Source organism: Pelophylax lessonae, assembly GCF_965119305.1.
Source record: "Pelophylax lessonae genome assembly, chromosome: 6".
Classification (NCBI taxonomy): Eukaryota; Metazoa; Chordata; class Amphibia; order Anura; family Ranidae; genus Pelophylax; species Pelophylax lessonae.
In genome coordinates this window covers 255,757,339-255,773,406 of record NC_138773.1, presented here as the reverse complement: position 1 = coordinate 255,773,406, position 16,068 = coordinate 255,757,339, and the positions used below count along the sequence as shown (strand labels likewise).

General features: G+C 40.2%; 1 protein-coding gene across 1 annotated transcript in view; it reads left to right on the top strand.

Annotated features, from left to right (window-relative positions):
* Positions 1-15,073, top strand: part of BBS5 (Bardet-Biedl syndrome 5) — a 55,843-nt gene extending 40,770 nt beyond the window's left edge. The window contains exons 10-12 of the mRNA XM_082260586.1: positions 12,720-12,803; positions 14,753-14,776; positions 14,876-15,073. Of these exons, the coding sequence (XP_082116712.1) occupies positions 12,720-12,803; positions 14,753-14,776; positions 14,876-14,977 (210 nt within the window). The 3' untranslated portion in view covers positions 14,978-15,073. The remainder of the gene's footprint in view (positions 1-12,719; positions 12,804-14,752; positions 14,777-14,875) is intronic.
* The last annotated feature ends 995 nt before the right edge of the window (positions 15,074-16,068 follow it).

Sequence of the window (16,068 nt, the reverse complement as noted above, 5' to 3'; positions counted from 1 at the left end):
CCCCACCAGGAATAATCTCACCTAGGGTTGTGTGACCACCACAATCAAGTAAGGACAGAAATAGCCTTTTAGCCTAACAAGGGCTACATCCAGCTCCTCCAACCTTCTCCTTTGTTATCTCCTTATAAAGGGATCATGGCATTCAGAGATCATGTATATAAAGATAAAAAGACTAATAGTGCTTATATCCTTCTAAAACCGATCTATTGAAAAAACATACTCAAGGTAGAGGGTACTCACTTTTATCTGGTCCTTCCAGTGCACCAGACTAATACAGGCATATATACTCAGTTTCTGGAAAGATTCTGTTGCTCTCATAAAAAACACAAGCCTTACAGACACTCTCCGGCATCCAGCTCCACGATGGTTCCTGGTGTTGTCACCATCCTGGCCCCTCCCCTACATGTATCGACACAGGGTCACGTGTCTTCCTCAGGGAAGAATTCTGTATTCCCCCCCTAATTTTCCCCTGAGGAAGACACGTGACCCTGTGTCGACATGCGTAGGGGAGGGGCCAGGACGGTGCCGACACCAGGAACCAGCATGGAGATGGATGCCGGAGAGCATCTGCAAGGCTTGTGTTTTTTATGAGCACAACAGAATCTTCCCAGAAACTGAGTATATATGCCTGTATTAGTCTGGTACGCTGGAAGCACCAGATAAAAGTGAATACCCTGAGTATGTTTTTCAATAAATCGGTTTTAGAAGGATATAAGCACTATTGTCCTTTTTATCTTTATATACATGATCTCTGGATGCCATGATCCCTTTATAAGGAGATAACAGAGGAGAAGGTTGGAGGAGCTGGATGTAGCCCTAGTTAGGCTAAAAGACTATTTCTGACCCTACTTGATTGTGGTGGTGAGATTATTCCTGGTGGGGGGAGCACTCTGAGGTGACACACGATTTTTTGTGCACGGCAAAGAAGTTGAGTGGTGGACCAGCACCGTTTGTGGATCATCACTTGGAGAAATTTGCATATATTTTTATGTTTGCATGGATATTTATGATTTATTAATTTTTGGGGATTGCCCAAACAAATATATATTTTTTGGATTGAACTATATTTTTGTTAGATTGCAGTCACTCTTGGTTTAGTTTGATTATATTGGATATATTTGTAATATATGGTTTGGCTTATTAGGACATTTGACACTTGCAATCAAGTGTAATTAGCACCAACTATATGTATATTTTCGAACAAAGAGGTTTTGACACTATTTATTATATAGAGCACTATTGACGCGACATTACAGTGTATGTTGAGTTAATTTAGCACATAAATGGGATTGTGATCAGTGCCAGCAGCTTAGCTCGTCTGTTTATTGGAGTAAGTAGCTCGCAGGATTAATATACATTTTTATATGTAAACGGTGTTTGCATCACACATGATGTATCGCTGCGAATGTTAGAGCAAAAGCAATATTTCTTGCACTTTGGGGTATATATTGTGTGTCGTTTATTTTTTTTTTTAATTCATTAAATTGTATTTTTCCCCAAAAATAATTGTTTAGAAAACTGATGCGCGAATACCGTGTGACATAAAAAATTGCAACAATCACTATTTTATTGCTTAGGGTTTTCTAAAAAAAAAAAAAAATATATATATATATATATATATATATATATATATATATATATATATATAATGTTTGGGGATTATATGTAATTTTCTAGAAACAATACTGATTTAAACAAAAAGTGCCTAAAAAGGCTTGGTCTTCAAGTGGATATTCATTCATCTTGCAGTGCAGGAGTAATAAGTAAGGTTAATGATTGGAGTTTTTTAACCTTTCCTATCACATAACACATTCAGATTTTAAAACTTTAAATGTCTAGGGCAAGTGTCTGATTTGGAAGAAATATTGAAGCGTCATAGCTGACTATCTCAGAGGTCATCCTGAAAACTGGAGATAATTTAGGAGTGAATAGACACATTCATGTATCAGTCCAATGACAGCATCATCCTGGCCTGTACAGTGGTCCTCAACCCTGGCCTACAGGGCCCACTAACAGGCCAGATTTTAGGTATTACATTGGGTAGATGCAGACTAGAGTACTGCAATCACTGAGCAGCAAATGATATCACCTGGGATGTATTTCAGTTATCTTGCAAATCTGGCCTGTTAGTGGGCCCTGTAGGCCAGGGTTGAGGACCACTGCTGTATAATACATCTAGGGACATTTATTGTGTGTAAAGGTATTATATTTATAGAAGTAATTAAATGTATATTGATAAACTGAGTTTAAAAAAAAAAAAGAAAAATGCTGCCTGAGTACAGAGTGCTGGTTGATTGACAACTGCTCTGACCAATCAGCTGAGACTGGGATTTTCTGTTATTCAAACTGTCACTTTTCTAAGACAGCCCAGCCAGCCACAGAAAATGGAGAAATTGTGCATCTAATGACAGGATAAGCAAGGTAATCGGAGGGAAATACACTATATATATGAAATTCTACCCACACTTCATTATTCCAAAACATTTTACCCAAATTTCCACCATACCGCTAATTATTGCTGTCTTTTGGGTACGGGGGGGGGGGGGGGTGTTTAAACATCTAACCACTAAACAACCTAAATAAAACCAAAAGACAAATATTATTGATTAAGGGTTGAAAATAGTTTGATTATGTTGTGATTGACCTACCTGCTGGCCTGTCCTCCTGGAAGTTGCGCCGTGAACGCCTTGTTGCAGCCCGTCGTGGCATCCTGATGGTATTAAAGATGCCTGATGGTATAAAGGTAGATATATAGATCAACTATATCGATGTATATATGTGAATAATATTCACAACAGCCAATAGTAAGCTGAAAATCGCAGATATCGCAGGAAATCGCTGGAAAGAAGCTGTGCAGCGTCTTCTAAGTCTCTCTCCTCCTCACAAGTGCTGCCACCACAGCTGCACAGTCCAGTATAAACCAGTTCTGAGCCAAGCACAGTGCAGTGAGCCACTCGTGCCTCAATACTATCATATAGTTTGACTGACAATTACTCATGATTGTAACCAAATTAATTTTATACCATTTTTTAGATAAACAGAGCTTTCTTTTGGTGTTTTTTCATAATCACTGGGTTTTTCTATTTTTACTATACAAAGCAAAAAAATAAAAATGTGTTGAAAAATGAATCCATCAATGATATGTGATTTTATGGGGGGCGTTAAAGTGTCACTGACCACTAATGGTGGGGGGTTGAGGGTTTTCAAAAATACCACTGAATACCAAATATGTTGGGATTATTGTGTGTTTTTTTGTTTTTTTCCTTTTTGCGGTAGTTAAGTGCCGCTAACTACTAATATTTGTGGGATTTTTGGGGAGATTTAGACCCCATTCACACTGGGGCGATCCGACTTGCCGGGGCGACCTCACAGGTCGCGGCGCGCAGCTCGCACCACGACCTCGGAGCGGCCGGCACGGACTTCATAACATTGAAGTCAATGCAGGTCGCTCCAGGTCGCCCCAAAGAAGCTCCGGACCCTTTTTCTAAGTCGGAGCGACTTGTGTCGCTCCTATTAGAACGGGTCCACAGCTTCTCTATGGCAAGCGACCTGTCAGGCGACCAGGTCGCCTGACAGGTCGCCCCAGTGTGAACGGGGTCTTATTGTGTTATGGGTTTATTTATGATATCTAGCCATAGCACACAATGCAAATTTATCCTCCAGGGAACTTTCCAATAGGTTTAATTTTGGGAGTGTTTATAATGTGACATTTTTTTCTATATTTTTGTAACAGAAGTTAAGGGAAATGGCTTTCATACATGCGGCACCAGAAGTTTGAGGCTGACAGTTGTATCCAGGCAACTAACCAATGAATTATAAACAAAAGCACAATATTTTACACCCCATTTTACACCCCCATTACAAGAGGTCACGTTTCTGCCTTAGGAATTGAGATAAAGCTCCGTGGCTGGAGTTGTCCTTTAAATTTGTTTTTCTTCTACCTAAAATCATATTAAATCATTTTTCATTGAGATGCTGATAGCAGGGCTTACATGCTCTTGCTGTCAATCACTGATGTGGGGGGAGGAGGGGAGGCTTTGCTTTGTGTCTCTGTCACTGCGTGTGTGTGTGTGCGCGGTGCTGTGATTGGCTGCATGTAAGTTGGAGTTTAGAACAGAAGTGTGCACATTGTGAAGATTTTGGAGAGACTCCATTGGTCCTGGCAGGCACAGGGGGCACCCACATACCTGAATTTAGACATCCTTGGCGAGGGAACAGTATGAGGAACAACAACAGAGGAGACAAAAAAACAACAGAAAAACCAGCAAGAACATGTAAGTTCTTGTATCAGCAGCTCATTTTACAAGAAATTGGCTCTAATATCACTTTAAAGCCCGTTTAAAACTCCTTGTCCATCTAATAAAATCCTATACACAGGGTGACAGGTGACAGTGCTGCTGTAGAATTTCACGGCATAATGAACATGTTTCTAGGAGTTGCTTATAATGATATAATTCTCTTTTTTCTCAACAATTCCCCTGATCCAGGGCTCCTCTCCCTGCTTTTACCAACAGTCTTCATTCAGGGCTACATGAGCACGCCCTATGTAAGGTCAGGTGCTGTGACCAAGGAGGATTGTGTAGTAGTCTGTGAAGCTGCTCCAGCATTTCACCAATGATTGTGGGATTGTGCCCAGGTAGCAGATGCCAGTGACACTCCTGATAGCTGGCATGCAGTGTTCGGCTACCAAGACACTGCTGCTGTTGTAGTCTCTTCTATGACTAGAAAATCTGGGGTGACTAGGGGAACAGTAGAGACATTGGATCTCCCTGGTTGGGGCTGAGAGTTGAATTATTGGCACCAGTGATGACTAGATTGGTTTGCCCTGATTTTACCAATCCTCAAGGCAGCCTTTTGCTGTGATATTAACTGGTAAAGGGGCCCTTTGAATCCCTTACTGGTTGACTTCTGTGTTGGGAGGAATCTTTTGCTTACGGGTGCTGTCCTCCAGTGAGGGACTTGCACTGAGACTGGAGCACAATGTACAGAAGTAATGTATGCTGGTTGGGGTTCCAATGGACTTTGTTACCAGTTCACTGCAATGCCTACACATTCCCATTTCTACAAAGCTAGACTTCTGTATTCATTTTTGGAATTTGCCGAGCCTAATAACCTTTTTCAGAAATTCACAACAAATGCGATACTTTGCGATACTTTTTGAATATTTTTTTTTAAAATAGTTAATAGAAATGCAAGCAGTCACTAACTTAATACTACATTAATAAATATACTCTTTAACCACTTAAGCCCTGGAAGATTTTACCCCCTTCCTGACCAGGGCCTATTTTGCGATTCGGCACTGCGTGACTTTAACGGACATATGCGCGGTCATGCGACGCTGTACCCAAATGAATTTGACGTCCTTTTTTTCCCACAAACAGAGCTTTCTTTTGGTGGTATTTGATCACCTGTGCGATTTTTTATTTTTTTTTGATCATGCGCTATAAACAAAAAAAGAGCGACAATTTTGCAAAAATAACAATATTTTCACTTTTTTTTATATGAAATTCCCCCAAAAAAATGTAAAAATCAAAATTTTTTAACATTTTAGGCCAATTTGTTTTCTGATTTTGATTGGTTTGCGCAAAAGTTATTGCGTTTACTAACTAAGGGAAAGATTTTTGTCATTTTTTTTTTTTAACGAGTAATGGCGGCGATCTGCTGTCCCTCCTCTGTTCCTGGAGGGTTTTGGGATAGGCAGCCCCCGGGGGAGGTTATGAGCTGGCTGTTGCCACATGCTCTTAAGGGGGCTGGTTGGAGTTGCTGCTGACTGGGTTTTCCTGGTACGCATTGATGGACCCGATGTTCACTGGCACCCAGCGAACATTACAGAGAAAAGCAGAACGACGGTCTGCCTATGTAAACAAGACAGATCGCTGTTCTGTCAGAGGGGAAGATGGAGGCCTTAAACAGGAGCAATGTGTTTTATAGCTCATGGAATACACTGTTTATTGAATAGACTAATTTATTTACTCCAACAATTTGTTTAGTGTACCCCCTAGTCCTTATTTTGTCTAAACAAAGGGAGAAAGATGGCACATTACAAGCAACACCCCATGTAGCAACATCTAGATTTTTGACCATGCCCACTTTTAGGCAACATTTACGGGTGTGCAGAGTATTAGTTATACTCCCAGCTAAAAATTGTCTAAGCCCCCTCTGATCTGCATGAAAATGCAGCCTGCCAAGGACTGACCACGTCTTCTGATTGACATCCACCAATCAAGGCTTTTAGATATTTGCATAACTCTTCACAAGAATCGGCCCATGTTGAGCTCAGGGCTGAGGGTTTTTAAGAGGAGTACTGAGAAGCGATACGCAGCTTTCTAGGGACATCTATCGGCTGTTATATTCGCTCCTATGAGCCTCAGCCTGTGGAAACTACCCCCAGGATATACAATTTGCCTCACTTACCAGTACAGCTCAGTAGATCCACAAGCTATATGGCTAAGGGGTCCACAACATTCTGGTAAGTGTTTGTACATTAGGGAAGTGGATCACTGGACACGGCACAAGCACCTTTGGGAATTTTTTCACCACTTCAGCACTTTGGAGGAGTGTTAGGTTATCTTTCACTGAACACTTGCTTATTTATTTTTATTGAACATTGTTGGCACAAACTTGCAGTATCCTCCTTGGAGGATCACAGTGGACTTCACTGGTCACATATCTATTTAGCCTAATTTGCACTACCAGCACTTTACACTAGCTTATTGCAGCACATATGTGTTTTCACTGGCCGCATAATGTATTCATTTATTAACTTTTTTATGATGGGTTTTTCACCAGTCTCATCATTTATGTGTTCTCATGGGTCATATGATCCATGATTTTTTTATGCACAAGATTTTAGTGGAAAAGTTATTGATCCCTTGTATTATTTGATAGTGCAAGGTGCAACACCAGAGTAAGTTTTTAGCACTGTTTATTTTTTCCATACTAGCATTCATTTATTGTTTAGTTTGGTTGTTGCGCTGTAGGGTTTATTATTTATTCATTGATGCACAGTATGCTGCTGGCCTCCCCGACAAGCCGTATGCTGCTTGCATTGTCTAGCTAAAAACATAGACATGGTATGTAATTAAAAATGAAGATGTTTTAGTTAAACTCTTAGTATGATGATGGTGACTTTTCACTACAGAGTGTGAAGATGTTTTCTTTAATTTGTGGACATTATCTGAGGATTTTTGATAACACTTTGGTCTGAAGAACTTTTTTTATATGTAATTTGGAATGATAATGGTGTAAAGAAGAAATCGGGAGACAATATAAGCAGAATAAACTTCTGCTCTAAGCTGCATGCTTGCAGGGACTAAGAATGTCTTTCAAAATGGATATTTTACATGAGGGGGCGTGTGGTGAGATCAGTGGCTGGTGAGGCACTGGCTAGTATCAGAGCCAGATACACACAGGGTACATATTCACAAGTTACGTATTCGATTCTCGGTATGTAGGTGATTGCAGTTCTACTAGTTCTACTCATGTAACAAAAATTTTTACAAACCCTGTCCCTGTAATGGCGCTTTTCCACTGCATAGAACCGTACCGGCTCGGCATGCTTTTGTGCTTTTCCACTGCGGTACCGCATGGTATAGGGTCGGAACGGTTCGGTACGGTACGGTATAGGTTTGCTTTTCCACTGCATGGAACCGAACGGTACGGTATGGCTCTGAAAAAACAGTACCTACTCGATTGTGGTTCCAACAGGTACCAAACTGGTACCATATCCCACAATCCTTTGCATGCAGTCACTACTAGCCACTGATTGGTCAGAGAATCACACCCACCCCGTTGTTATCCCACCCACTTAACTTTAGTACTACTTTAGTGGAAAAGCAAATACCGTACCGAACCGTTCCGACACTATACCATGCGGTACCGCAGTGGAAAAGCAAACCGGGCCAAGCAGGGCCGAGTAGAGCCTAGCCGGTACTTGCAGTGGAAAAGTGCCATAAGCTCTTTTTTGAGATATCACTGATCAAGTACAGGGCTGGTACAGAATGCATAAATAAAAAATACAAATGACACTGTGCTCTATATAGCTACCAACAGTCCTGATTTTATTAAAACAAGCCCTTATGTTGGATAAATTAGTAAACTATGAGAATTAATGTAAGTGCCATATATATTCAATATAATAAAGGAATAGAACCTGAACCATTCTCTGATTATATAGATTATATATGGCACCTTCTATAGTTCTCATAGTTTACTAACTTAACCAGCAAAAGGACCTCGAGACATGCAAAAATCCAGAATATATACTTTATTGAAGCATTAAAATCACATCACAGGTATGACAGGAACATAAAAGGTAACGTGTTTCGTGCTAAAGTCAGCGCTTACTCAAACCTCAGCATAAGGACTTGTTTTAGCATATGTAAACGGCGTTCAAACCACATATGTGAGGTATAGCCATCAACGTTCGAGCGAGAGCAATAAATCTAGCACTAAGTTTCCTATGTAACTCTAAAAATGTAACCTAAATTTTAAAGTTTCGCCTATGAAGATTTTTAAGTACTTAAATTTGGCACCATTCCACAAGTGTGCACAATTTTAAAGCGTAACACGTTAGGTATCTATTTACTCTGTGTAGCAAAATCTTTCACATTATACAAAAAAATCAGGCTCACTTTTTTTATTCATGAAACATTTTTTTCCAAAAAAAACATGTTTAAAAAATTGCTGCGCAAATACCGTGTGACATAAAAAGTTGCAATGGCCACCATTTTATTCCCTAGAGTGTCTGCTAAAAATAATTATCATTTTTGGGGGTAATTTTCTAGCAAAAAAAATGATGATTTGTACATGTAGGAGAGAAGTGTCAGAATTGGCCTGGGTGACAAGTGGTTAATTACCATAAGTGAGTAATATACAAATTCTTATATATTGTTTTTTAAGGTAATTTACTATATTTTCAAAAACTGTACTAAAGCAGGTGGCTTAATGGACAAATTACTGAAGTTTGAAGTTATAACTTCAAACCAGTAATTTTACAGTAAATAGATAAATAATAAATTATTATGTTATAGCATAGCATAATAATATATTATTTTGCTTGATTAAAAAAAGTACCTTTTCAGCAGCAGCAGATTCTCTCTCTTAACTGTGTGAGAAAAACATGGGATTATGGGTAAACCTTATACCCATAAACCCATGTTTTTTCCTTGTAGTTAAGAGGTCTGGGCTGGAAGGGAGCATTTGTCCTATAGACACATGTCCCCTTCTATGACATTGCTGTGAGAGGAGAGCCTCCACTGCAGCATTTTTATTGGACAGCTTGGACCAATAGTGCGTTACCATTGGTCCAAGGCTCCAAGCTCTCCATTGAGCTCAGTGCCTCTGACAATAAATCAGAGGCACTGTGAGTTCATCCTCTCAGTCTGCTGCAAACAGCTTGTGCCAGATTGTATTTAAACTGGCCGCGCTGTATTGTATGTAGCTTCTAACAAGGTGAGCAAGGAGCCCTGTATCCTCAGAACCTTAGCTGCTAGGAGCCCCACATTTCGACCAGTGGAGGGGTAGGACTTCGGCTACTTACCCCCCAGATTTGACTATGACCCTCTGAGCGATAATTTTTTTTTTTATGATTATGGCAGGTGAGGCTCTGCCATAGTCCTCTGACTGCATGTCCCTGTTTTACATTGAAGCTCAACTTTAGGTGACACTGTCACTAAAAATTTCGAATAAAAGGATCGCCTGTAAAGAGATAGTAAAAACCTCTCCCTTTGCCCACACCCCGGATGTCACTGTAATGAAAAGAAAAAGCCACCTAAAAACTACCACAGGGCACAATAGTAACATTGGAGGGAGAAAGCTGGCATGCCTGAAGTGTTGGATTCTGAAGAGTCTTTGGTAATTACTGTTCATTATAGCAGCAAAAGAGCGATTTTCTATATTTTTTGCAGGGTACCCTTTTATTGGAAGTTTTGTTTTAGCAACAGAGTTGCTTTAAGTTGTCACTGTCCTTGTCCTCTAAGTTCCGAGATGGCTTCTGTGTATTCCGTAAAACTGTTGGCACAGAAGCACATTGCTGTACTATGAATCATTTTAAAGGGCTTTTCATGAATATATATAGATGGTGGAACAGATTAGCTGTGTCATAATTAAAATGTCTTTGTGCAGTTCTACAAGTTACTCATGGATTAGTGTCACTCATGTTTGTTCCAGGACAGATATGTTACACTATTTGTTTAAAGAGTCAGCCAGTCCAAAAATATTTCAGTTACAGGTGAAGTCTGGTGTGCAGAGTCCTCCTCCATCTATATGTTGGGTACTCCAGCTATAGGTTTTCTTGGCTATGTTCCCACCACATTAGGGAGATATCACTCATTCTGCAGCATTGTCCAGAATGTAAAATAAAATAAAGTCTAAGACTAGGACCGGTCACAAACATAATGACTGATGGCTAATGTGCAAGCATGAGAACCCAAGAGCAGAGACCTTGCCGTCAGAGTCTGTTCTGTATATGGGAAACTGTTAGATTCATTTTTTTTTGTTTTATGTGTACATAAATTCTTGTGCAATATTATTGGTCATTAAGCCTTGGTTCACATAGTGCGCTTTGTCATGCGGTTTGACAGTTCAAAATCGCAAGACAAGTCGCACCCCATTGCCAGTGGTGGAACGGTTCAAATCGTTGCGACTCAAGTCACAGCAACTTTAAAAAAGGTCCCTGCACTACTTCTTTTACGACTTTATTGCATCTTGCATTGACTTCTGTTAAATGAAGTCACAAGCCGCAATTAAATCGGAGGTCCAAATCTTACTGATCAGCAGCTTTGAAATCGCTCTGAAGTAGCACGATTTTAAAGCCACATTGGTGGGAACCAGGGTTAAAACAGAACTCCAGCCAAAAATAAGATAAACATACTTACATTTTTTTATATTTAAAAAATGTAATGAAGTATATAGTAAATGTGTGTCTTTTATATCTGCCTAGAGTTCAGCATTAAATATACAGTTTTCCAGTGCTTTTTGGAGAGAGGGGGGCTATTCATGCTCCATTTATAGAAGCCAGTACTACAGTTCAGTTTCCATGAAAAAAACAGGATCTATGAACGGAGAATGGGTGTATGATGATAGGTCTATCCCCTCCATCCATAGATCGTGTTTCATTCATATTGGCTTCTGTGAATGGGGGAGCTGGGCAGAAGGGGTGGGCATAGTCGAGCATCTTGATCAGCTCTTAGATGATTACGGGGGGGGGGGTGCATTTTAGGAGGAAGATTTTGGCAAAAGGAGGATATAGCAGCACAGAGAATACATCTAATCTAAGTAATGTACCTTGTGCTGATTTTTATTTTTTTATTTATTTTTAAGGCAAGCTAAGGCTTTACATTTTCTCTACACCAGTGGTTCTTAACCTTGTTGGAGTTACTGAACCCCACAAGTTTCATATGCACATTCACCGAACCCTTCTCAATTGGAACAATAAAATATGATTTTTTTCAAATTCAAAAAATTAATATATATTAATTATATTGATTTTTTCAAATTCAAAAATATATATTTAGGTATATATTTATACATATACATAGGTGCACAAAATGAACAAAACCATTAAAGATCAAAACCATTAAGAACAAAGAACAAAACCGTTTTCATCTTATCTGGCTCTCCTCACCTTGAATTCAGCGAGCGTTGTGTTCTTGTATTTTCCATCTCCATGCAGCTTAAGGAAGTGTTCTCTTAGTTTTGCCGGTGCTAGACTAGAATTGCTCAACTTGGCATTGCAAATCATGCAGTTAGGACGCTGACTCCCATCACGTTCCGTTATACATGTGAATCCATATTGTACATATTCGTCCGACCACTTTCTTTTTTTGCTCGACATAGTTAGTATGAAGGGATTAATATTAAGAAAGAAATCACATGACGTACCATCACGACAGTTACGATTCGACTACTGGGCGCGCCAAATTCCCTGCGCACAGATAGGCCAAGCGATGTTGCGTGATCACCTGCAGCCAATGAGCGGGGCGTGTCATCACGAAATCATATGAGTCGGGTGTGTGTCGTGACCTCCGCCGAACCCGCGAGACTGACTCACCGAACCCCTGGGGTTCAATCGAACCCAGGTTAAGAGCCACTTCTCTAGACAGACTAGACTTTTTCACTGTCAGAAGTGCCCATTGGTTAGACTATGGCACTCTGCTTCCTGTATAGAAGTGCACACCATAGCTTTAAATGCATGCCTCCCAGAGTCGCTGTCTGTGTGCAGCTTTAGGGTGTTTTACACTGATTAGACGTCTCCCTCTGTATGGGTATTGCTTGCTTTGCTTAATTCTTGAAAGTGCGCATCGCAGGGTGTGAATACTATTTGGCAGTAACAAAATGCAGGAGCAAAGTTGTCACCCAGCTGGCAGGATCACCAGTTAAAATCAGAAAGAGTAAATATGTACAGTACAAAATGAACTACCATGTATTACATTTTCTAAATTTGCTTTTAGAGGCATTTAAACTCATTAGCATCTAACAAAAAGTAAAATATAAATTTTGGGTGGACTGACCCTTTAATTTGTGATTTTGAATTGTGACATTCTGTTAAACTTTGTGACCGTAACTTCATCTACTTCTGCCTTTTTATGTTTCTAACAGATAAATATTTATCAGTTACAAATAATCTGACTGACTTATTAATATTATATAAACTCTTATACCAAGAATACGATTTTGTTATTTGTTTTACAGTATAAAACTGTTTTATTGTTTTTCAGCCACAAGCTCTGGAGGAGCTGACTGTAGAACACGTTCAGGATGATGTGGAAATTGAAGCTGATGAACACACCGATGCTTTTGTTGTAAGACTACATTTCCATTGAAAATAAATATAAATATATAAATAGTGGATGTAACAGACCGTGTCCGTTTACACCTGCCAACATCTGATTCTATCCGCTAAAAACAGACAGTTGGGGGATCTGTCTGGTAGATTGGATGACAGGTGGTCCATTTGCATCAGACAGCCCATAAAGGAAATCGGGCGGTGTCTGTGTCTGCTGTGCATCAGCGGAGCAGACACAAACCTGTCATACGCTTGCTCAGCGGAGATCAGCGGAGCAGGCGGAGTCCACCAATGTGAAGAGCTCTTAAGTTGACCACACGCTGATAAATTTTCATCCAGTCCAGTATTTTGATCAGTGTGTGGCCTTCTCCGCTGAACAGAAATCGTTTATTCAAGAGACATGTAAGAAAACTTTTCAGATGATCAGCAGCTGCAGCTACTGGTCAGTGTATTCTGACAGTGGTGGGTGCTGCTGTCAGAATACAATATCCTGGTAGAGGGGAAGGGGGTTTATTTCTCCATCAGACCGTGTTTGTGTGGATGGAGGAACCTGTTCTTTTTTGTGTATGGCCAGCCTTAGAGCAGAAGTCAAAATCTGAGTATAAATACCATGCCTGGGGCTTCTTTTGAGAAATGGAAGATGAAAGGAAGAATGATGACCGGACCAGGGGGTTGCTGCTCCCTCCTTTGTCCAATTACAAGCTGGGGCCATTTCTGAACCAAGCTGTATTTCTTAACAGTAGTGTAGTCTGTAGGGAGGTTTTAGAGAATTTAAGAACTGGCTGTGTACAGAATTATGGAATGTGTATGTGTATGTCAACTTCTTGCTTGAAGTTCAGCTTTAATAAAGACCCTTGCTGACCGCAATGCGATTTGGGTAATTAAAGCAGTAGTAAACCGCAGCATTTAAATAAAAAAAAAAACCCTGCAAGGCAATTACATAATGAGCTAGTATTCATTGTATACTAGCACAATATGAAATACTTACCTTAGAACCCTCCAGGGGTGCTCTGTTACAGTTGACAGGGCTTCCATCTTCACCCGGTCTTCTTTCCGGGTTGGCAGGATCCAGCAGCTTAAATGACAGAGCCACAATGACGTAACTCCTGCGCGTTCGTGCAGGAGTCACAGCCACGGCACAGTGCTATGAAGGAACGGCACAAGTATGCTGTTCCTTCAGAGCGCATGCGCCAGTGATGTCACCGGCTGCCAATAGAGCGAATATCTTCCAAACGGTGCATGTTTAGGAGATATTTATTTTACCTACAGGTAAGCTTTATTGTAAGCTTACCTGTAGGTAGAAATCCTAACAAAGACTTTACTACTGCTTTAAGCTTTTGTATAGTGATGTAGCTAGCACTTTCTGTTCTGTAATAAAATGATTGCAAGTGTATAGCCCTTTTTTTTTTATTAAGTTTGCCAGGGTATGGAAGGGTTGAAAACCCCCGTCAGTTTATATTTTGATGTCTGTGTCTCATTGGGATGATTTCCAGAGATGCAGCAGAACGTAAGAAGAAGTTCAATAGACTGAGGTATATTCCCCTCCTAAACAGGTTGTCCCTCTTTGGTATTTTTTTTCTCACCTCTTGTTCTGATGACAACTGTAAAAGTTTTGATGTCCTATTACTTTGTGTCAATGGTCACCAGGAAAAACAGAGATGGAGAATCTATCTAGTGGGGACACAGACAGCAATAAAAACATCACAGGGGTTCTAATCCTTTCTTATTCCAAAATTAGAAAAATGGCTAAAGATAATAAAGATAATTTAATAATCCCTATTCTGTCATAGTAACTGCATTCTTTTTTATTTCCATCTCTCACAGAAGCTTTAAATAATATGATTATATCAAAAATTCAAAACAGAAAAGGCTAATTGTACAAATGTATTTTAATTTGTTCATATTATGTGTCTTACTGTTTTTTTTTAGTCTTTAATGTATTATTCTTTGTTTTGCTGTTTACAGGCATACTTTGCTGATGGAAACAAGGTAGGTTTGTGTTGTTTTTCTGCCTTTATACCCCTATGGTAGTATAATAGTCTAACAATCGGACTCTTTTTTTGTGCTCTGTATTGTAAATATTACCAGCAACAAGATCGTGAACCGGTGTTCTCTGAGGAGCTCGGCCTTGCCGTTGAAAAACTAAAGGATGGCTTCACTCTTCAAGGACTATGGGATGTCATGGGATGACCCCCTTTCCAAAGAACTGCCCAGTTACAAGAAAGTGGTCAAAGAAGAAAATACTGTTTTTCAGGGTAATAGTCCAGAGAAAGACATTGTGCATTTTTTAAACATTTTTTGCATTTCAAATATGGCCATGAGCATTCCATTGCCCATGTAGGTGTGTTTACAACTAAAGTGGCCACTTCCTCTATTTATAGGTGACAGAATAACACTAAGAGCCATTTCACACTGGGGCGACTCAAAGTCTCCCCGACTTTTAGCCTCCCCATGCAGCACGACTTTTATAATAGAAGTCAATGCAATCCGCTCCGATGTCGCCCGAAGTAGTGCAGGAACCTTTTTCTAAGTCGGAGCGACTTGAGTCGCTCTGATTAGAATAGTTCCATTGCACAGAATGGAGAACGACTTGTCAGGCGACCAAGTCGCCTGACAAGTCGTGGCAGTGTTAACCGGGTCTAAAACAACTCTGTACTTGCTGTTTATTATGTAAGGTTGTGCCATAATGTTGGTGCAGGCACTGAGGCGTTCCATTGTATGATTTTGGAAATTCCAGAGCACCTAATGCCCCGTACACACGTGCAAAAAGATTCGGCCGACGACCGATCGGCCGATTGTAGGCTTGTTAGTATGATGCTTCCGACAGCCGACAGCGCACTTTCGGCCGAACAGAATCTGTCGTGCAAGCATTAAAATTTTTGTAGGCCGACACCAGAACGGCCGATTGTTGCCAGTCAGTACAGAATTCGGCCGACAGACAGCAGATTTGCAAGACTGGGCATGCTCAGAAAAGAAAAAACCCATGGAAAGTTAACCATCACATGACATCACTTCTGCAGTCGGCTGTTGTTGGCCGACAAAATTCGTGTGCAGTCTTTTGCACTTTTCAGCGGACGCGACAGCCCGAGGACAAAAGACGGGCGATCGGTCGGCCGACGATCGGTACGTGTGTACGAGGCATAAGAAGTTTCAAAACCTGAGGTGCTGTAATATGCAAGGCTGACTTCCTCTATTAAATTGATGATTTGCCTCATGACCGACTGATCAATTTTCAATTTTCTTCTTTATTTATTTCAGGTACTTATATAGCACAATTTTAT